The 23,885-nt window shown below is 50.0% G+C and overlaps 1 protein-coding gene across 1 annotated transcript in view; it reads right to left on the bottom strand.

Moving 5' to 3' along the window:
• NHLRC2 (NHL repeat containing 2) overlaps positions 1-23,885 on the bottom strand; it is a 38,238-nt gene extending 14,353 nt beyond the window's left edge. Inside the window, exons 1-8 of the mRNA XM_066601476.1 lie at positions 23,702-23,885; positions 20,898-21,047; positions 19,519-19,974; positions 16,596-16,717; positions 15,568-15,697; positions 7,921-7,999; positions 4,361-4,592; positions 1,802-1,924 (exon numbers count right to left, since the gene is read on the bottom strand). Coding sequence (XP_066457573.1) covers positions 1,802-1,924; positions 4,361-4,592; positions 7,921-7,999; positions 15,568-15,697; positions 16,596-16,717; positions 19,519-19,974; positions 20,898-21,047; positions 23,702-23,864 — 1,455 coding nt within the window. The 5' untranslated portion in view covers positions 23,865-23,885. The remainder of the gene's footprint in view (positions 1-1,801; positions 1,925-4,360; positions 4,593-7,920; positions 8,000-15,567; positions 15,698-16,595; positions 16,718-19,518; positions 19,975-20,897; positions 21,048-23,701) is intronic.

Below are 23,885 nucleotides of genomic sequence, written 5' to 3'. Positions count from 1 at the left end.
CTGGGAAAGATGAATTCAATGTTTTAATCTCCCCTTCCTCCTCTCCACATCCCTGATTTTCATTCTCCCTCACCAAGCCATTTGATCACGATGGCAATAAAGTAAATGCAGTGACAGGTAGATGTTAATTGACGCCCTGCGGGTGAGGGTCCACACCTCGGATATTTCTCGTAGACCTCCTGGCACCGCGACGGCTAGAGTCTGTATCAAAGGAGAATTTAATATTGGGGATTATGGGTCACCCACCAGCTCAGGTACATTTCCTCGCGCAGTTACTCCAGTCTCTGTGTGACCCCCAGAATTGCCTATAGGTGTAACCGATCATCTGTCCCCCATTATGCTTAGTATCTGTGGATGGGTAAATTCCTGATATTAAACATGATGGCCATATCTCCCCCATTGGAGCGCCTCCTAGGGAAATATGGCCAAAATATTTAATCAGGGTTTCTTAGAGATTTCCCCGCATATATTCAACCCACCTTCATGACATCAGAAAAGGGCCGGCGGGGTCGTGGTTCTGCGGAGGTTTTAATCTAAGTGGGTTCCTTATGCAAATTGTTGGACCTTCGCAGACACGCCCTGCGTAAGGTCTTTCCCATGCTTCAGTGGCTCCGCACGGATCAGAATCCCAAATCTGGTAACTTTTATTTTATTTTTCTCTCCGCTTTATTTAAAAATACTGTCTTGTTGTGTATACTTGGATACCTTTATACTCCTGAGTGACACGGACAAAGGGAGTATAATATATATTAGCACTAATAGTTGTTTTTTTTTTTAAGTACATCTACAATTTATTAGTCAGCCTTGTCTTTTTTAAAACGAACCTTAAACTCTGGTGATTGTGTTGATAATTCATAGTCTGGGTCCCAGCTTCCCTGAACAGCTGGAGGTGGTAGCATGTATTTGTGAGGGTATTGCAGGGCGCTGGGCCGATAGAACGGAGCAGGCGGTGATCTGAGCTTCCGGTCTGCATGAATGCAGTAGACTGGGAAAGCTGGGTACAGATCCACCTGTATTCTAATGACTCCACGCTTGCAATGCTACTAGAGTGATTGATAGAGGTTCTGTCGTGACAAGCGGTCATAGTGGGGAGAGCGCTTCGAACAGTCTATCTAGGGCATACCGATGCTAGAGGCGGGATTGGGCAGGGTCATCCTCTCCAGGTCACCCTCTCACATCCGTGACACGTGACAGACTATGTAACACCACAGATAACACAGTGATAAGTCCTACAGTCAAAAGTTGAGATCCTAGCAGATCATTAAAGTATTTTTAGTAATCATTTCCTGAACATGTTTGCAGAAAGACCAAACCTGAAGCCATTAATATGAAGCTGTCAAACATAAGCCAGGAGCAGCGTGATTTAGTCAATGCATGATCCAATTCAGCTGCTTTTCCTGCCGGCGCCCCGTCCTTCTATCCTATATTCTGTACTGAATGACTTCTTGTATATCTTTATAGAGGCAGCAGCTCTGGTTCTCCAAATCAACAGCATAGACAGAGCAGGTGATACAATTGTAGCTGCCACAAGGGGGAGCTCTCCACCTTTATTCTGGAGTTCTATGGTAGCTTTATAATTCTGCAGACAATTGGCTCCCCCTACTGGTATTATAAGTAGAAAAATGAAGTTAAAAAAAAAAAAAAAAAAAAAAAAAGAGTGGGGTGCTTAAGTATACAGGGCAGAGAGTTCAGAGCAGCGCAACACGGTCAATCCAGGGCATGATGGGGTTCCAAGTTTTTGGCACAAGGAGCAACGGTCACAACATATAGTATTGGAGTAAAAATGAAATGAAAGCCTTACCTTATGATTATAGGAATCTACAATATACAAGATCCCACCCTTCTGGTCCCAGAACACTCCCAGCGGATGCTGAAGCTTTGCATTGATTCCAGCCCCATCAACATCACCAAAGGAAAACAGGTTCTGTAAAAGCAACCAGACATCACAATGAGGGAGGAAAAAGGGAGAAAGTGACAAATTAAGGATACAACAAGACCAACAAGATACTACAAAGTAAATGCCCCCCATGTACAAGAATATAACTACTATAATACTGCCCCCTATATACCAGAATATAACTACTATAATACTGCCCCCTATGTACAAGAATATAACTACTATAATACTGCCCCCCATGTACAAGAATATAACAACTATAATACTGCTCCTATGTACAAGAATATAACTACTATAATACTGCCCCCTATGTACAAGAATATAACTACTATAATACTGCCTCCTATGTACAAGAATATAACTACTATAATACTGCCCCCTATGTACAAGAATATAACTACTATAATACTGCCCCCTATGTACAAGAATATAACTACTATAATACTGCCCCCTATGTACAAGAATATAACTACTATAATACTGCCTCCTATGTACAAGAATATAACTATTATAATACTGCCCCCTATGTACAAGAATATAACTACTATAATACTGCCCCCTATGTACAAGAATATAACTACTATAATACTGCTCTCTATGTACATGAATATAACTACTATAATACTGCTCCCTATGTACAAGAATATAACTACTATAATACTGCCCCTATGTACAAGAATATAACTACTATAATACTGCCCCCTATGTACAAGAATATAACTACTATAATACTGCCCCCTATGTACAAGAATATAACTACTATAATACTGCTCCTATGTACAAGAATATAACTACTATAATACTGCCCCCTATGTACAAGAATATAACTACTATAATACTGCCCACTGTGTACAAGAATATAACTACTATAATACTGCCCTCCTATGTACATGAATATAACTACTATAATACTGCCTCCTATGTACAAGAATATAACTACTATAATACTGCCCCCTATGTACAAGAATATAACTACTATAATACTGCCCCCTATGTACAAGAATATAACTACTATAATACCGCCCCCTATGTACAAGAATATAACTACTATAATACTGCCTCCTATGTACAAGAATATAACTACTATAATACTGCCCCTATGTACAAGAATATAACTACTATAATACTGCCTCCTATGTACAAGAATATAACTACTATAATACTGCTCCTATGTACAAGAATATAACTTCTATAACACTGCCCCCTATGTACAAGAATATAACTACTATAATACTGCCCCCTATGTACAAGAATATAACTACTATAATACTGCTCCTATGTACAAGAATATAACTACTATAATACTGCTCCTATGTACAAGAATATAACTACTATAATACTGCCCCCTATGTACAAGAATATAACTACTATAATACTGCCCCCTATGTACAAGAATATAACTACTATAATACTGCCTCCTATGTACAAGAATATAACTAGTATAATACTGCCCCCTATGTACAAGAATATAACTACTATAATACTGCCCCCTATGTACAAGAATATACCTACTATAATACTGCCTCCTATGTACAAGAATATAACTACTATAATACTGCCCCCTATGTACAAGAATATAACTACTATAATACTGCCTCCTATGTACAAGAATATAACTACTATAATACTGCTCCTATGTACAAGAATATAACTACTATAATACTGCCCCCTATGTACAAGAATATAACTACTATAATACTGCCCCCTATATACAAGAATATAACTACTATAATACTGCCCCCTATGTACAAGAATATAACTACTATAATACTGCCCCCTATGTACAAGAATATAACTACTATAATACTGCCCCCTATATACAAGAATATAACTACCATAATACTGCCCCCTATGTACTAGACTATAACTACTATAATACAGCCCCCTATGTACAAGAATATAACTACTATAATACTGCTCCTATATACAAGAATATAACTACTATAATACTGCCCCCTATGTACAAGAATATAACTACTATAATACTGCCCCCTATGTACAAGAATATAACTACTATAATACTGCCCCCTATATACAAGAATATAACTACTATAATACTGCCCCCTATGTACAAGAATATAACTACTATAATACTGCCCCCTATGTACAAGAATATAACTACTATAATACTGCCCCCTATATACAAGAATATAACTACCATAATACTGCCCCCTATATACAAGAATATAACTACTATAATACTGCTCCTATATACAAGAATATAACTACTATAATACTGCCCCCTATGTACAAGAATATAACAACTGTAATACTGTCCCCTATGTACAAGAATATAACTACTATAATACTGCTCCTATATACAAGAATATAACTACTATAATACTGCCCCCTATGTACAAGAATATAACTACTATAATACTGCCCCCTATGTACAAGAGACGTGTAGCTGTAACTGATGGCACCTATGAGTATCAGTGTTGCGGTCTCTCTGATGGACGTTACCGTTGGATCGCGCTCTCCCCCCACGATATGTTTGACTGCACCGTCCTGTAAGGAAACGCTCCTGATGCAGCTGCTTTCACTGTCAGCCACAAAAAGGCAGTTCCAGGGGTCGCCATTGCAGACGGTCAATCCAGAGGGCTGCGCAAAACCCGCCTTCTGTGGGTACGAATTGTTCCGGTTCTCCTCATTTCCGCTCCCAGCAAACCGAATGCAGATCCCTTGAGGGAGGAGACTGGAAGGAGAGAAAAAGGTCACAGAGAGCTGAAGACAAGCCGTGACCACAAGACATTTCTCCAACACATCAACTTTAAGCCCCACCCCCTGGCTAAGGCTCTAGCACCCTGTTGTACCGCCTCTAGCTTGGATACAAGATGTGATACAGGCGGGCACGGAGGCTCTAGTACCCTGTTATACCGCCTCTAGCTTGGATACAAGATGTGATACGGGCAGGCATGGAGGCTCTAGTACCCTGTTGTACCGCCTCTAGCTTGGATACAAGATGTGATACAGGTGGGCATGGAGGCTCTAGTGCCCTGCTGTACCGCCTCTAGCTTGGATACAAGATGTGATACGGGTGGACATGGAGGCTCTAGTACCCTGTTGTACCGCCTCTAGCTTGGATACAAGATGTGATACAGGAGGGCATGGAGGCTCTAGTACCCTGTTGTACCGCCTCTAGCTTGGATACAAGATGTGATACAGGAGGGCATGGAGGCTCTAGTACCCTGTTGTACCGCCTCTAGCTTGGATACAAGATGTGATACAGGAGGGCATGGAGGCTCTAGTACCCTGTTGTACCGCCTCTAGCTTGGATACAAGATGTGATACAGGAGGGCATGGAGGCTCTAGTACCCTGTTGTACCGCCTCTAGCTTGGATACAAGATGTGATACAGGAGGGCATGGAGGCTCTAGTACCCTGTTGTACCGCCTCTAGCTTGGATACAAGATGTGATACAGGAGGGCATGGAGGCTCTAGTACCCTGTTGTACCGCCTCTAGCTTGGATACAAGATGTGATACAGGAGGGCATGGAGGCTCTAGTACCCTGTTGTACCGCCTCTAGCTTGGATATAAGATGTGATACAGGTGGGCATGGAGGCTCTAGTACCCTGTTGTACCGCCTCTAGCTTGGATACAAGATGTGATACAGGTGGGCATGGAGGCTCTAGAGCCCTGCTGTACCGCCTCTAGCTTGGATACAAGATGTGATACGGGTGGACATGGAGGCTCTAGTACCCTGTTGTACCGCCTCTAGCTTGGATACAAGATGTGATACAGGAGGGCATGGAGGCTCTAGTACCCTGTTGTACCGCCTCTAGCTTGGATACAAGATGTGATACAGGAGGGCATGGAGGCTCTAGTACCCTGTTGTACCGCCTCTAGCTTGGATACAAGATGTGATACAGGAGGGCATGGAGGCTCTAGCACCCTGTTGTACCGCCTCTAGCTTGGATACAAGATGTGATACAGGAGGGCATGGAGGCTCTAGTACCCTGTTGTACCGCCTCTAGCTTGGATATAAGATGTGATACAGGTGGGCATGGAGGCTCTAGTACCCTGTTGTACCGCCTCTAGCTTGGATACAAGATGTGATACAGGAGGGCATGGAGGCTCTAGCACCCTGTTGTACCGCCTCTAGCTTGGATACAAGATGTGATACAGGAGGGCATGGAGGCTCTAGTACCCTGTTGTACCGCCTCTAGCTTGGATATAAGATGTGATACAGGTGGGCATGGAGGCTCTAGTACCCTGTTGTACCGCCTCTAGCTTGGATACAAGATGTGATACAGGAGGGCATGGAGGCTCTAGTACCCTGTTGTACCGCCTCTAGCTTGGATACAAGATGTGATACAGGAGGGCATGGAGGCTCTAGCACCCTAGGACACAGATGGAAACCGTGGGACGTCCAAGAGCAGACCCTTGGGGGTGTGCAAAGTGTGTATCTGCCATAGGAGGTGAAGCAGCCTCCCCGGTGGCATGTTTGAAATTTGGAACGTTGAAAACGAGGCATCTGCAACACACGGTCACTTCCAAACCCGCTGCCTCAAAAGACAGTGCGCTGCGGATCAATCCCCTCGTCACACACGGCTTCACAAGACGGAGCACTCGCCATACAAATAGATGGAACCAGACACCGGCCGGCGGAAGAGGCTGACATTTACCAGCAGCCTCTATTCTGTATGACACGAGCCTCTTTTCTTGGGAGATTGGGGCGGTCAACAGAATGGTTAACTACCAGCAGAATAGTGAGTACAGCTCTGGAGTATAATACAGGATAAGTAATGTATGTACACAGTGACCCCGCCAGCAGAATAGTGAGTGCAGCTCTGGGGTATAATACAGGATGTAACTCAGGACCAGTACAGGATAAGTAATGTATGTGCATAGTGACTCCACCAGCAGAATAGGGAGTACAGCTCTGGGGTATAATACAGGATAAGTAATGTATGTACACAGTGACCCCGCCAGCAGAATAGTGAGTGCAGCTCTGGGGTATAATACAGGATGTAACTCAGGACCAGTACAGGATAAGTAATGTATGTACACAGTGACTCCACCAGCAGAATAGGGAGTACAGCTCTGGAGTATAATACAGGATAAGTAATGTATGTACACAGTGACCCCACCAGCAGAATAGTGAGTACAGCTCTGGGGTATAATACAGGATGTAACTCAGGAGCAGTACAGGATAAGTAATCCATGTACACAGTGACTCCTCTAGCAGAATAGTGAGTGCAGCTCTGGAGTATAATACAGGATGTAACTCAGGATCAGTACAGGATAAGTAATGTATGTACACAGTGACTCCACCAGCAGAATAGTGAGTGCAGCTCTGGAGTATAATACAGGATGTAACTCAGGATCAGTACAGGATAAGTAATGTATGTACACAGTGACTCCACCAGCAGAATAGTGAATGCAGCTCTGGAGTATAATACAGGATGTAACTCATGATCAGTACAGGACAAGTAATCCATGTACACAGTGACTGCACCAGCAGAATAGTGAGTGCAGCTCTGGGGTATAATACAGGATGTAACTCAGGATCAGTACAGGATAAGTAATGTATGTACACAGTGACTCCACCAGCAGAATAGTGAGTGCAGCTCTGGGGTATAATACAGGATGTAACTCAGGATCAGTACAGGATAAGTAATGTATGTACACAGTGACTCCACCAGCAGAATAGTGAGTGCAGCTCTGGGGTATAATACAGGATGTAACTCAGGAGCAGTACAGGATAAGTAATGTATGTACACAGTGACTCCACCAGCAGAATAGTGAGTGCAGCTCTGGAGTATAATACAGGATATGTAATGTATGTACACAGTGACTCCACACGACAGGTGAAAATCAGGTAAATGCCATTTCAGATAGCAGTGCTGCTCCTCCAGCGACAGGACGACAATGAAGGGGATATATAAAAGCAGGGCTGATGCCTCCAGTAGTCTCCGTGAGCGGCCATGTGATTAGCGTGCTTACATTATAATACATGTGTCTTGCACCCACTAACAGGGGTGGGGCTTATTTATCAGCTGCCCCAGAGAGCGATCACTTACCTGCCCTTGGGTAAAGTCCCCTCCTCTAATAACAGAGCCCAGATCTGATGGGTCCCGGCCATGGCGATCCACAGCAGCCCTGCAAGATAAAGAGAAGGAGCATTAACCCTTTCCAATCCAATTTGTATCCTGGGGTGTTACTCTTTTTCTGTTGTTATACAACGGTGCTATCTGCTGGCTAAAGCCAGTACTGCATGAGGTGACACGTTGGATAGGCTCCGACAGCAGAGAGGCTGGCAATATACAGTAAGAGAACCCCGATGGACGTCTTCCAACATCGGAGCTGTACAGCCTTAAAGCCTTAATGTCTTCAGAGGTCAGACAGTGGATTCGAAAGGGTTAAAGTATCTGCTATCATGTATGGAGCTTATATCAGTCCTGGAGGGTATAAGAGGAGCGGCTGATATCACATATATAATGTCTGTGGAGGTTCTATCAGCTGCTCCTCTTATACCCCTCCAGAGACTACATATACATCAGTCCTGGAGGGGTCTAAGAGGATGGGGCGGGGTATGCTCTATTATCCCATTACAACAGTGACTGTCTTGCTGTGTAATATATTGGTTACGACGGCTCCTCCTGCGTTGGCTGATAGAGTGGGGGGCTCCATCCCAAACCCCCTCTATGATGTCTGACCATACACTGTAAGTTATATGGGGCGACATAAGACGTAACGCAGATCCTTACAGTCTGCAGAGAATCTCCCCCGCTGCGTCTCGCTGAAGACCGCGTTCAGGAGGGATCGTACCCACGAGACGCGATTGTCAAGTCGCCGACAGCCGGTTGTACAGCCTGATCACAGGGAATATTCAGACTGATCAAGGCGTGCGGAACAAGTCGCCATCGCAGAGACCGGTACGACATGGGAAGATTACAGCTGCTGATCAGCCATTGTGGACCGAGTGCAAAGACCCCGATCCAGTACTTAAAGCAGTTAGCGGGGTCGTCCGCACGGGTGGAAAGAGTGCAGTGCGGTCCTGCGGGCGCAGATCGCGGGATTCCCAGGGCGCTCACTGGTATTCTTAAGGCCTCGTGTCTACGGATCGGTAAACGGGTCTCCATGCAGCATGTTACTGAGGCTCCTAATATTGGGTCTGCGGGTGAGTGCACGGTCCATGCCACGTATCCCTCGCACACGGACAGGCGCAGCACGACTCCTAATTCCCGCTGTTTGATAGCAGGGTTGTGTAGGAATTCCCGCCCATATGTAACGTATTGCGTACGGACAATGTTTCATACGCAGCCTATACTGATGTACGGGGCTCATCCTGCCAAGTACAGCATGCTGCCATCCATTTCTGGTGTATCGACACGCATATCCGGGCACGGATCAATGAAAATCCATTGTCTCCATTCATTGCCTATTACGCAGCAAATACGGTTGTGGACATGATACGTGAACCAAACGAGAGCACCGGAAAGTGATCTCCACCACGCAGGACCTTCACTGCTTCTGCCATGACCGTGCGGGGCCCACCCTGGTGATTTACCTATGCGATGGCTGTTACCTGGGGAGCGAAGTGCTGAAGAATGGCCTGAAGTGCTAAGCAGTTTATCGGAGGGATGGACTCCTGTGCTGCTATGCTGCGCTGTTAGTTTCTGCAGCGTTACCCCCCCCAGTAACGTAGACTGGTGTCCGCTGTGAGGACCTGCCAGTGCAGCATCGGAAAGGAGCGGCCCCAAATAATCTGTGGGGGTCCAGTCACTAGAGAAGAATGCATTGAAGCTGTTAAGGGTGTGGATCTGATGATCGGGAAGGTTTGCTGACATGTCCCACTGGGAGACACCTGCCCACTGGAGAGGTGTGACACTGCCCAAATGGGACGACCTACAAGGATGAGACCCTCAGTCCCGGGACGCTCATGCAGTGACGAATGATCACCGGTGACCGGGTCTGCAGTCAATGCGCCTTCAAGTGAAGGAAATACACTTTTTGCGGCAGGAGCAGAACTCGGGCCCGGGTGGAGTCACATGTAGGACCCAAACAGATCAGACGTTGAGATGGTGAGAGGCAGACCTTGGGGTGGATGATAATCCACCATAATTGGGACAAAGTGTCCAGGGTGACACGGAGAGAGGACAGATTGTCCGACAGAACTTCACCCGAATGTCGTTGAGGTCGGGAATGGCCACTATCCCCTTGGAGTGGAGGAGAGCTGTCATAGATGCCAAGACCTCTGTGAAAACCTATGGAGGACCGTGGCCAACCCAAATGGGAGAGCCGTCAGCTGGGTGGATGGCCAAGCAGAGGAATTGACATACGGGGACATGAAGATAAGCATCCTTAATGTCTATGGAAAGCTGGAACTCCCCCTGTTCCTTGGACGCTACGACTGACCGCATCGACTCCATGCAGAAGCGATGGACCTTGACAAAGTGGTTTAAATTCTTCAGGTCTAGAGGGGGTCGGACAGTGCCATCCCTTTTGGGCACCAGGAGCAGGTTGGATTAAAAGCCCTTGAAGCGCTCCGATTCTGAAAGTGAAGGGGCGATCTGGGGAATGAGCTGAAAATTCTATAGCGCAGCCTGCAGAGACGGCCTCCCGATCCCAGCTGTCGGAGAAATAAGCGAGCAGATTTCGTGGAAGTGGACTTGGAGGACTGGGGCCCGGAGCACCAAGAAGATCGCGGTTCAAAAGAGGGCTTGCAATTTTGATCTTGCAAGGATGTTTTGCTATGTGAGGATCTGGGCTGGAGCGACGAAAGGAACTGAAGGGAGGCCGTTCCTTCTGTACAGATCTTGAACAGCTGGCTTCATGCTAAGTAAGGTGCACACTCCTCCTCCCAGCGGCCTCAGAAATAAGCTCAGAGTATGGCGCCAAAAACACATAAACCGACAAAGAGTTAATGACTGCTTAGAGGCGGCATCTGCAGCCCAAGATTTACGCCATAGTGTGCGGCGCAAGGTTACCGAAGCAGCGGAGGCACGAGCCAAGAGTCTGGCCATATCTAAGAAGAGGCTTCACACACAAACCTCCCCATCTGGCTGATCTGCCGGGCAAAGAAGAGCCAGAAAGAATGCCCTGATGCAGTTACTTAGCCCACTCAGTAGTGGCCTTACTAACCCAGGCCAAAGTGCCGAACCCACAGCCTTTGGGGACACTATCACCACTGGGGCCACCGGGGAGGGACCACCATCACCACTGGGGCCACCGGGGAGGGACCACCATCACCACTGGGGCCACCGGGGAGGGACCACCATCACCACTGGGGCCACCGGGGAGGGACCACCATCACCACTGGGGCCACCGGGGAGGGACCACCATCACCACTGGGGCCACCGGGGAGGGACCACCATCACCACTGGGGCCACCGGGGAGGGACCACCATCACCACTGGGGCCACCGGGGAGGGACCACCATCACCACTGGGGCCACCGGGGAGGGACCACCATCACCACTGGGGCCACCGGGGAGGGACCACCATCACCACTGGGGCCACCGGGGAGGGACCACCATCACCACTGGGGCCACCGGGGAGGGACCACCATCACCACTGGGGCCACCGGGGAGGGACCACCATCACCACTGGGGCCACCGGGGAGGGACCACCATCACCACTGGGGCCACCGGGGAGGGACCACCATCACCACTGGGGCCACCGGGGAGGGACCACCATCACCACTGGGGCCACCGGGGAGGGACCACCATCACCACTGGGGCCACCGGGGAGGGACCACCATCACCACTGGGGCCACCGGGGAGGGACCACTATCACTACTGGGGCCACTGTGGGGGGACACTTATTACTGAGGCCACTGTGGGGGGGGGGGGGGGGGGTCACTGTTACTACTGGGGCCATTGTGGGGGTCACTTATTACTGTGGCCACTCTGCACGTGGCAGCTTACCTCTAGCTGATTTGGGGTACGTTTACACATGGCAGAAATGCTGCGGAATGCCCACACCCAAAATTTCCATGGCAAATTCCAAAGGTGCGGATTTTGACTGTAAATCAGTCGCATATCCACAGCAGATTTCATATTACGCAGCGCTCCCCCTCACCTCCTCCTAAGGCGTCGCACTATCACGTCTCCCCGGCTCTCGGTTTCCAGAGGCCTGGTCAGATGAGGCCACTACAGGCGGCTGGGAACCGGAAGTTAGGTCTGCCATCTGACAAAACTATGTTTACACTAGTGTAACGCATACGGTTGAGGGGCCGGGGACCTTGCTACCATGAGACAAGCTAACTGCATGCAGGTTCACTAAGACTGATCAGCTTGGTGCCCACAGGAGGGTATAGCTGGTAGGAGGAGCTAACACTTTTTGCTTAGTGCCCACCTCCTCGTGGCAGCAGCTATAGCTCTAGGACAACAAGTGTCTCCCCCAATGCAACGGACGAGAAAATAAATATTGCAATAACCACCTAAACAAGAAAACATTGGTATTTATTTCGCATAGTGGGTAAAAAAAGTTTAAAAGATTAACGCCAGAATTGCCATTTTTCTTTTGTTCGCCTCCTCTAAAAAAATCCAATAAAAAGCCAATAAAAACTACAACTCTTCCCACTAAAACCAAAGCCCTCAGAGCGCCGCTGCCCTTTGCCATCTTTTGAGCGATAACCATCTAAGCGCGCGGCCATGGTGCATTTTTTGTACACGATTCGTTCATTGCCGATTTTTAGCAAGCTTGATCGAAGCCGGCGGAAAAAACCTTGCTAGTAGCGGTCATCCGCATAAAAGGGCTCGGTCACACGGGCGTTTTGACGCTCAAAAAGAGCGCTGCCCGCTATCCTCTGCAACAGCTGTCACAGAGGAGCAGCACATTCTTTTTCACTTTTTTAGGATGCTTTTCAGGGAAGCGCTTATATTTTAAGCCCTTCCCCGAAAATGACTACAGCGCTGGCCGGCAGCCCATTGCTTTTATACACAGAACACAACAATTTGAACAGAACGAAGTTACAGTTTGCATTCTGCGAATCGTTGTGGCCTATAATTTTCGCCGCATGCGTTTGTGCGCATAAAAAAGTCACACATGTGACCACTCCCACTGCAAAGCATTGGGTCTATATAGACGCGGATCGCAAACGCAGCTGTAAGACGCGCGTACAAACGCCCGTGTGACTGAGCCCTCAGAAAGACTCATAAAATCCCCCATCGGAGGTAGACAGGTGACCTTCAGTGGAAAGACAATAGATGAAGCCTCTTTCCTCCCTGCACGTCTTCAGTAAGGCCTCCTGTCCACGACCGTGAATTCGCCAGCTGTAAATCGCCGGCGAATCACGCAGGCTGAAGCTTTCCATAGCGCCGGCCCCGTCCACGAGCAGAGAATCATTGTGATTCTCCGTTCGCAGTCGGCAATTCGCAGCATGCAGCGAGAGGCCCCGATTCTCCGCAGTCAGCCTGTCAGATAGGCTGACCTGCGCAGAACCGTGTATCAGCTCCTGCTCTCGGGCGACGGCTCCCGCGGCGGCGAACAGCCCTGGGATACCGCCAGGCCCGTGGACAGGGGGCCTTAGGGATCTGGTAGAGAATATCTTGGGAGACCTGAAGTGAGACTGTTATCTTGTTCTCATCAGTCATCGGACAGTCTCACCTCAGGTCTCCCAAGATATTCTCTACCAGATCCCTTACTGAAGACGTGTGGGGAAGAAAGAGGCTTCATCTATTGTCTTTCCACTGAAGATCACAGGTCACCGGCAGCCGCCCAACACCGAGAATATGAGTAACCGGGTCATAGGCCGAGCCTAAAGGCTGTAAGACAAAGACAGATCATAGAGCCATAGGCTAAGGTCAGCAGCCGCAAGCCTACAGGCCAAGGTACATAGGTGAGGCCACAAGGCCAAGCACAGTCGCTATTAGTACCTAGGTCCGTCATGGAGGCCCGAAACACAACACAAAAAGGTATAGGCAAAGCCCAAAGGCTATAGACCATAGGTAAACCATAAGGTTGAGATGCCAAACCCACAAAGGCCGCTAGGCCACAGGGAGAAAAATCACAAATGGCTTTGGGGCTTTGCCTATAGCAGAAAAGCTACCGGCAAGGTCATAAAAGATATTTAGGCCATGAAGGCCACACAGGGTATTCGGCCATCAGCAGAGCCTAAACTACACCTCAGCCCCTTCTACACCCCCGGCGGTGAGAGCCCCCCGCTGTCCCAATCTATTCTAAACCAGCCAATAACCCTGGTGGACTCTTCGCTACAAGACAACGGGGAGCAGACCGGGTCTTCTATAGGAGAAGGGAACTGTTCTCGCACCTCCAACCCCCGTAATATCGCCCAAACATTTCTCGATTTTTATAGCACTTTATATAAGTGTAAGCCTCAAGAACCCTTCCGCTCCCCAAGAATTCCTGAAGACCATCGCCCTTACAAAACTTTCTACATAGCAAAACCTACATTTATCCATCTCATCACGGAAGACGACGTGGAGGAGAACGTTAGGCCTCCATCACTCCCTGCGGCCGACAGCAGAGTTTAGCATACCTCATTATGGAGGACTGCGCTAAACATCGGGTGACCCCTCCCTCCCATGTATATAACTATGCGGAAAAGCTGCACCCAAGGGGTTTATGAACGCCCACATAACGGTCATTCCCAAACCAAACAAGGGTCATACCTCTCTAGAAACTCGTTACTAAACCGAGACGACCAACTCCTGACAAGCATCCGAGCCAATCGTAGAGAGATCAAGTCGGCTTTATCCCATCACGACGAGACCCAGACAACACGGGAGAAGTACTCGACCGTGTCCATACCGCAAAAACACAAACCCCGCTACTGGGGAAATAACTACCCTTCTCAGTAGAGCGACGCCCCGTGTGGAGGGTAGGAGTTCCGTTCATTCTCCCACTTCACTAATATATCGCCTGCCAGGGGAATCTTTGGAGTTTTTTGAGACAAAAGTAGGCTATAGGCAGCGCCACGGAGGCTATAGGCAGCGCCACGGAGGCTATAGGCAGCGCCACGGAGGCTATAGGCAGCGCCACGGAGGCTATAGGCAGCGCCATGGAGGCTATAGGCAGCGCCACAAGACTACAGGCGGTCATAAAGGCTATGGGTAAAGCTGTAAAAGCCATAGCCAGATCCAGAGGCCAAAGACCCCACAGATCCTCGGCCTGGTTATTGAGCGCACATATAGCCATCGCCTAACATTTTTCATTCATGAAGGGTTAAGGCAGAACTCAGTCCCTTCTACTCGCTGCAGATCCTCTCAGAAAGCGCCATCTCTTCCCCCAGCTCCAATCAGTGATAATATGAGGCGCCGTCCAGAGCCCTACACACCTGAACCCACCGGGCCAGGGGCGACAACCCAGGGAGCACCCCACCACCACTGCAGGGTTCCCCCACGACGGTAGAAGTATCCCTCCAGCACCCGCTGCAGGAGACGAGTGGGCGATTCCAGGAATACCCAGAGGCTCCCTTGGAGACTTGCACCGCACAGGTAACTTCTCTTTTTGGGAGCGACGCTCTGCAGCCCGCCACCTCTAGAGATCCTTGTAAGCTGAGGCAGCCACCTCCTCCAGCCCGTCCTATGTACAGGACACAGGAACTGAGGAGGTGAAGGGTGCGCCCGCCTTTATAGAGATCTGCGAGGTTCCCGTTTCCTGTCTGGATGGGAGGCGATCTCTCATTGGTGCTTTCATGGGCGTAAGAGAAAATCCCCTTAAGACGTATTAGATAATTATAGAAGACAAAACAAACACGTACCTGGAGCGCCAAATACAACATCCCAGGGTGAGCTGATTGGCTGCAGCTCTCCTTGAGCCCCACCCTCCTTGTCAACACCTTGACTGCCTGTCCCGGCCACCGTGGTCACCGCTAACGAGTCCAGATCGATCTAAAACAACAACAAACGGACTGATCAGAAACTGTGATAAATGTTACCCTCAATATATCAGAAAGGGGGTCTGTAAGGAGGTCATGGGGGTCTGGAAAAGGGGAGTGGCCACCAACAACGGGGGTCCAAGACAGAGAGGGAGCGGCCACCACCAACGGGGGTCCAAGACAGAGAGGGAGCGGCCACCACCAATGGGGGTCCAAGACAGAGAGGGAGCGGCCACCAACATCGGGGGTCCAAGACAGAGAGGGAGCGGCCACCAACATCGGGGGTCCAAGACAGAGAGGGAGCGGCCACCAACATCGGGGGTCCAAGACAGAGAGGGGGCGGCCACCAACATCGGGGGTCCAAGACAGAGAGGGGGCGGCCACCACCAACGGGGGTCCAAGACAGAGAGGGGGCGGCCACCACCAACGGGGGCCCAAGACAGAGAGGGAGCGGCCACCACCAACGGGGGTCCAAGACAGAGAGGGAGCGGCCACCACCAACGGGGGTCCAAGACAGAGAGGGAGCGGCCACCACCAACGGGGGTCCAAGACAGAGAGGGAGCGGCCACCACCAACGGGGGTCCAAGACAGAGAGGGAGCGGCCACCAACAACCGGGGTCCAAGACAGAGAGGGAGCGGCCACCACCAACGGGGGTCCAAGACAGAGAGGGAGCGGCCACCACCAACGGGGGTCGAAGACAGAGAGGGAGCGGCCACCACCAACGGGGGTCCAAGACAGAGTGGGAGCGGTCAAGAACAACGGGGGTCCAAGACAGAGTGGGAGCGGCCAAGAAGAAGGGGCCTGGTAGCGGCTTATCCCCCTCTCCCCATTACAACAAACATCGCGCTGGGCTGAGTCGGTGCTAACGGCGCAGTCAGTGTGATGTAGTGTAGCGCGGAGGACTACATACCTTCCTGATGAGATGGTTCTCAGTATCCGCCACATAGATGGTTTTCTCTTGTATAGCCACTCCTTGAGGTGAATTAAATAAGCATTCGGAGAAGCCTCCGTCCTTCCAGCCGCTGCCACCGCCTGCGAAGGACACAACAGTCATACTAAAGGAGAACTCTATACATCACTGCCCGCATGTCCTGCAGTCACAGGATATTGTGGCGCCGTCCGGAACACATTGCTCCAGTTTGCACAGAACGTAAGAGCCAGGACACCAGGGAGCTAACAGGTGATCGCTCCCGCTAACGCCTTCTCGCAAGAGGAGGCGCTATCACAACGTAAATGCGGAGCAGCTAGCATCTGACAACGGTGGTTAACCCATCGGATGCTGCAGACAATACTGACTGGCAGAGAGTACTGATAACGCACTTCTTAAACCGGATGCGCCACTTCCTGACAAGGACACTGCGATGATATGAACGGTCAGACTGCCCACGGAGCCGAGCGGAAAGTTACTTCACGATGCGGTCAAAACATTTTATGCAAAAAAAGTGACCAATGGCGCGTGCCTTTTCTTTGTGCAACGCTTTCTCAGCGCTTGCCACTTGTGAAGGGCGTTCCGAGGCGAGGCTACAACTTAGAGAGATTTCATAAAACTAAAGCAAGAAAACGGCACAAATCTGTCAGTCCATTAAGAAGCGGCGCAGCCTTAGAGATCATCAGAGGCGCCGCTCCTCTCCACAAACATCTCTTTATACCACCAATACGTACTACGGAATACAGAGCGCGCTCCAAGGATGAGACGTAGAGAACAGAACACATTCATTGCAATGGCCTCATTCTCACAAAAACCTCCCCAAAAGACGCAGCTCGCTCTATTTAAGTGCACATCAAAGGCCCCATGGAGTCCCATAGGGGGCGCACCAGATACCCGCGTAGTTGCACAGGAAAAAGAACACGCCTTTTAAATCACAGCCTGGGTGTCCCGCGCCCCCATGTGGAACGGTCCTGCAAGCGCCAAAAAGTACAGTAAAATGCGATGTTCACGACATACGGCCAAGTGACGCTGCGGAATACTTTATATTAGTGTCAATGTGCTCATTGGAAGGGAAACGAACCAACAGCCAAAATAAAGTGCCACAGTTATTTGGTAAGGCAACAAATAAGAATGTCGGCAGCATTAAAACACCACGGGGCAGATTTACAGAGCCGATTTGCAGGGGTGTAAATATGCAGCACATGCTATATTGTCGTGTATTACGCACCGAAGCGAGCGGGACTGCAAGAATATGCAGGAAACATAAAACTACATGTCTGCGCATGAAATTAATGGACTTTTGGCGCTGCAAATTCATGGACCAAAGTCCGCTTACGCCTGCGAGAACAAACGCTCAGACTGATGTAGATGTTTAGATGGACGTATTATACCTCAGCGAAGTGCAAGAACGCCTGAGGGGGCTCAAACCAACATTTGGCGCATCCTCCGACCGCTCAGGCACCAAGTCTATAATCTGGGGAGCCGCAAGCCGGCAAAGATCGCCGCTAGAATCCACGCCAGGTTCTGACGGAATCTATAATCAATCCAACGGGCCGTAAATATTTTACTAAGCGGTTTACGCCAGTAAATGTGACCGCATGTGCGCAAAAAGAACACTGACAAGTCCCTGAGGCCTCCCTCACACCAGGCGTTTTGTACAGCATTTAACGCTGCCTTTTCACCCAGCGCTAAACGCTGTACAACACTCCCATTCATTTCAATAGGGCTGCTCACACAGGGCTGAAAACGCAGTCCCTTCCCACGCTGCGCTTTGACAGCGATGCAAGTTCTATTTTGGGCGTTTTCAGCCCTGCGTCGCCCATTGAAATGAATGGGCAGCGGTTTTAGCACTGCTGAAAACGCGGCAACACTTGGTGTCGTGTTTTTGGCAGCGTTAACTGCTCGCCGATTTTCGGGGTGAGGGCTTGTAATAGAAGCCCTACCCCGAAAATCAGTCCCAGCTAGCTAGGTATAGAAAAAAAGAAAGTAATACTCACCTAGCCGCTGCAGTTCGGGTCGTGGCCGCTGGTCTCTGCCGCTGATCCGGGCTTCTCCTGCACTCACAAGTCTATTGCCGTAGGCCAGGTTTGAGAACCCCGCCTCCAGCAATAGAGTGCTGTGATTGGTTGTTGGCGCTGGCTCGATGCCCAATCACAGCCCTTCATTGACTGTCTCAGCCAATCAGAGCTTGCCGGCGCTGCGTTTCTGCAAACGCCCTGTGTGAGGGAGGCCTTAGGCCTCCTGCAGGCGGACGGTTTTACACACAGAAAAAAAAATCAACCCGCGAAAACAGCATGCACTCCTCACATGGAGGTTTCTGCACCCACAAGTGAAAAAAATACGCAACACGCTCTATTTTGGTGTGCATTTGCGCACCCGAGACTCAATAGGAGTCTATAGGGGTGCGCAACCAATTGTGCATTTGCAGTGTTAATGACTACCCAGGTTGCTGAGCCGAAACTGGCGTGGGTGTCTCCCGGGCCCGGCAGCTCAAAAAGAAGATACCTGCCTGCACAGAACCGCTGCAAGAAGATGTGGTTTGGCTCCATTCAGAGCGCAATCACGCCGCGCTCGTCTGCAGGACGCTGCGGGGTTTCATAAGTAGCAGAAATGGTGGGAACTCTCTGCATCATTTCTGAGTCTTACGCAGCATTTCTGACCGGCGCACGTCAATAACTAGTCCAGCCCCTCATCGCGCCGACGCAGAAGAAGGTCGGCTTAGTTATGGACATGAGCCGACCAGCCCAGCCTGTGAGGACTTCACCACCAACCGACTGCTGGACCCCGGACTGCATAGGATCCATTTTTCCCTCCCAGGATGGAACCTTGGTAGTGAAGGCCATTGTTATGTATACGCCAGCACATGGACTATTGTACGCGGAAAGCACAGACATCACATCCTCACCTCCGACAGTGTGAAGGATCCGCCCGTCTTTGGACACAACCAGGATTCGGTGATGTCCAGTATCAGAGATAACCAACCTCTCGCCCAACGGGTCTACGGCCACTTTACCAGGGAACCGCAGCGGCGATGGAGGCAGCGAGTCCTTGTACAGCCGCAGCGGGATCCTGGCCGCCTTTATTTCATGCCTCTCCTTGTAGAACTTCAAGGCTACCGAAGTGAAGAGGAACAAGTCTTCCTTGTGTCCTTCTCCGACCAGAGAGAACAGGAGGTTTCCCTGAGGGCCGAGGAGGACGAGGGTCGGCCAGCAGGACACCTGCAGCTCCTGCCACAAGGAGGCGTCGGGGTCATTCACCACCGGATGGTTGATGTTGTATCTCAGAACAGCGCTCCTTATATTATCCAGAACCCGCTCGTTAGGAAACTTGGCTGAATGCACCCCGATAACGATGAGTCCGTCTGGAAGAAGAAACGGCATTAGTTCGACAAGAGCCTCAAAGTACAAAGCTGGGCAACAACCACCAGGGTCGCCAAAAACCGTGCAGGCGCTGTTGGCCTTCTCCCAGCTTCCTCAGTCACGAAGCAAATATTCTACCTCCTAATCGACGATCAGACACAGATATCTTTCAAAAGACTGAAAGATCAGAGATCGTTTCGCATAAATTACTAATTATCTCTAATTGCTATTAGTACTCATCAGCTTCATTTGCGTGCAGATGAGCTTCTGGGAGTTGCTACAGACTCAGCAGGAGGTCTGAGCTCTGTAATTAGCTGTATTGTTCAGCCACAGGCTCCCCGTGGGGAATGCAGCACCATGAACAGCAGACACAGCCTGTGCTGAGAACAGCTGTAACAATGTTATCAGCTGTTATCAGCTCTCCTCAGGCAGAGCACAGTGTGGTCCTGCTTATCAGCTGTCTCCGGAACAACGGTTTTCAAGCAGAACTAAAAGCAGTCGTTTGGCCAAACAGTGAAAGATGGGCACATTTAGACAACGATTATCGCTCTAAATATGGCTTTTAGCGATAATCGTTGTCTAAATGGGCCTTAATTCCTCCCACAACTGTCCCGCTGCCCGCTAGCTCCACCTAGTGTGCTGCAGACATATCCGGTCATTCAGGCCCCTCTATACACCTGAAGACAGACGCTGAGGGTCCTGTTACACTGGCCACATTCTCTGCCCAATGTAAAAAGAGACGAATGACAACCGCGTCCATTGGCGCTTGTTTACTTTTCCTTTACGTGTGCGGAGAATTGCTTCTGGGCAGGAATGATGACTGGGATCCATAATATCCCCGCTGCGCTGTATCCACTCAGGCTGCATATCGCACTATTTAGCTTTCCTGCGATGACACTTCTGATGTTGCGCGATGCGTCCGTACCTGCGGAGTACCGCTGCTCCAGAGCGTGCAGGTCGGGGAGGATGTGCATACAGTTGATGCAACAGTATGTGAAAAAATCCAAAAGCACAACCTTCCCACGGAGATCCCTGTGCAGCGAGAGGGCGCCGTCCGTGTTCAGCCATTGCAAGCCTGGAAGATACAAACCGTGATACAAACATTACAACAGACACACCTTGTTCTCTTTCAGGTCCTCCACCAAGTCTATGGCTGCGTTTGTCGCACTCCGCTGAAAAAAAAAGTTCTGTGGCGCTCCCCAACTTTGGAGAGTTAGTCAGTGACCCCTCAGGGTGTTGAGTCACTCGGGTCCTTCTTCATATTTGCCATAAACACTGCAATTACAATTGGGCCTCCTGTACGGGAACGGGGGATGGGACTGAGAATAAGGTGGAGAAGACAAAAACTTCATTGGAAGCGGTCACAACCAAAGCACGAGAGCGCAGCGGCTACGGGTGTACTCTTAGGACATAGAACTATGAGAAAACAAAAACACAAAGACGTTCCTCATCGCCTGGTCGAAACTGCGGGGAGAAAAGGGTGCTGGTCAGAGCGTAGAAGACCCCCGGCCACAAGTGAAGGCGCTGGGCGGCAATCCAATCATGATAAAGACTCTTATGGAGAAGCCCGACACGTCTCTAACCTACTGGGATTCATCAGGGGTGCCAGATAAAGAGCTTCAAAGACTAATAATGACCCCCACCAGCGGTCGTGGGAGCGATGCTCCGAAATACGGGACGACTTGGAGCATAAAGACTGAAAGATCCCAAAAATATCACCCAACAGCCTTGTAACAAAAAGCCAAAGCCCCTTTATAAAGTGTAGAAGAGAGCAGAGATATGTGACCCCCTATATATACCCCAGTGCAGCGCCCTACAGGAGGCTCAGACAGCACATCCCACCTAACCGGGGGTCTCTAAGCCCGGACCGCTGCTTGTATAATGCTGCAGAGGTGGGCAGGTAAGTACACCAGCAGTGGCCGTATGAAGCTGACAATTCTTATATAGCTGCTGTACTTACCTGCCCATCTCTGCAGCATTATACAGGCAGGGATACGTCTCTCCAGCAGTCTGGGCTTGCAGACCCCCGGTGAGGTGGGATGTGCTGTCTGAGGGTGCTATACTGGTATATATATATATGGGGTTATTGGTGATACTTTTGGGAGCCTCCAGTCTTTACTCTCCAGGTTCTCCCCCATTTCGGAGTCATTTCCTGTTTTGAAGCTCTTTATGTCAGACCGCTGATGAGACCCAATAGGGTAGAAACGCTGCGCGTTCAGTCCTGAGTCTTTAGGATTGTATTCGCACCCCCGCCGCCATCTTGTGCGCTCCGACCAGCACCGTGTCCTGCGATAAGGAACGTCTTTGGAGTTTTTTATTTCAATGTTGTAGGTCCTACATCAATCAGTCAATCTTCTATCGGCGATTACGGGCTTTAGCGTCCATCCACCTTCATCATCAGTGAATACACGTAAATGTATCGCCACCGCGATCAGCGTACTCTCAGACGGGACATTTAGTAGCCCACTGGGCAGGACGCGGCGGCTCCTCGCTGGTGGCTGACGGCCCCAAACCAGACCCTGAAGTCCAGATTCTCCGCTGACCGACACGAGGCGGACGAGGAGAACAACCTGGAGGAACGGTCCGAGATCCGACATTAATACTCATAACATCGCTGGTTACGGACGGCCCCTTATCACCCCCATTTTCGCAGCGTTGGACTCCTTTCGTCTTCAGCAGTCCATCATGTCGTAGATCCCACTGGATGATGACATCATCCTGCAGGAATATCGGCCCCTGCGGACAGGAAGCTTCTTGTAGTCGCTGCAGATTAGATGGCGGTGCTGACATGTTCTGACCGGCTGACAGGAAGGGGTCAGCGATTCATGCTGCTTGCACCAAATTCTGCCCTCCCATCAGCACATAAATCTGGCTCCATCTGACCAGGGGATGTTTCTCCGCTGCTCAGTGATACAAGTTTTGCGATCTTTTGCCCGCTGGAGTCTTTCTGTTTCTCTTAGACACAATGGCGCTGGAACTGGTCGCCCGCTGTTATACCATCCGTGCGGAGGAACGGCGAGTTGTGCGTTTGGACACGTTAGTTGGAGCTCCAGCGTTGTATTCAGCTGACTGTGCAGCCTGTTGGTCAGAACGATTCCTGACATCCTCCTCCGACCCCTTTCAGTGATGAGTTGTTTCCGCAGGATCCCCTTCCAGTGGATGTTTTCCTCAATCACGCCATTCTCGGTATACTCTCCACACCGTTACACGAGAAACCCCCGCGGTTGGCAGTGAGACCCCGGCTGGTCTAGCCCCATGACCGGCCTCGTTGGAAGTCGCTCCGATCGCTGGATCTTCCATCTAATGTGGATTCACACTGAAACTGATCCGCGGAAAACTTGTCACGTGACCTTATGTCGCACTCCGGGGTCACGGGGGGAATTACCGCACAGGGGGCGCCAATCATGAGAAGGTCGGGGATCTAATAAAGAGGTCGGGCCACTTTATCTTTACCACAGCGGCAGGCTTGCGTCCAGCTGCGTGTTTTCCCATCTGCAGTAGATTGGCGCGGCTCGGTCCCGCCCGACGCCCATGGAGGGAGCAGACTGCTGAAAACGACCATCTTGGCGTCTTCATTACTTTAGGTTAATGGAAATTGTACAATTTTTCCCATAAATCAACAACTTGAAGTTTTCTGCGCAGTTCTGTAACCATGGTAACGGGGTTATAGAACAAGTTATGGCGGCTCCAAACAAAACAACACCCAGAGATGCCCCTGCGCCTCAGTACCTGGGCAGAAGTCTGGCACCCGCAGGCCGGCCGCCCTTCCCTCCACCTTCTCCAGATACTCCAGCACAAGCCTCTCCCTCTCCTCCTGAGACCCCGCCTCCTGTAGGGCACCCTCCAGCGGGCTCTGGAGCTCCAGCAGATCATTCAGGCTGCACGACGCCATCTTGCTCCTCCCACAATAATT

This window comes from Eleutherodactylus coqui, chromosome 4, assembly GCF_035609145.1.
Source record: "Eleutherodactylus coqui strain aEleCoq1 chromosome 4, aEleCoq1.hap1, whole genome shotgun sequence".
In the NCBI taxonomy this organism is placed as follows: domain Eukaryota; kingdom Metazoa; phylum Chordata; class Amphibia; order Anura; family Eleutherodactylidae; genus Eleutherodactylus; species Eleutherodactylus coqui.
The sequence above is the reverse complement of the archived record's forward strand: the minus strand, read 5'-3'. Positions and strand labels throughout refer to the sequence as shown.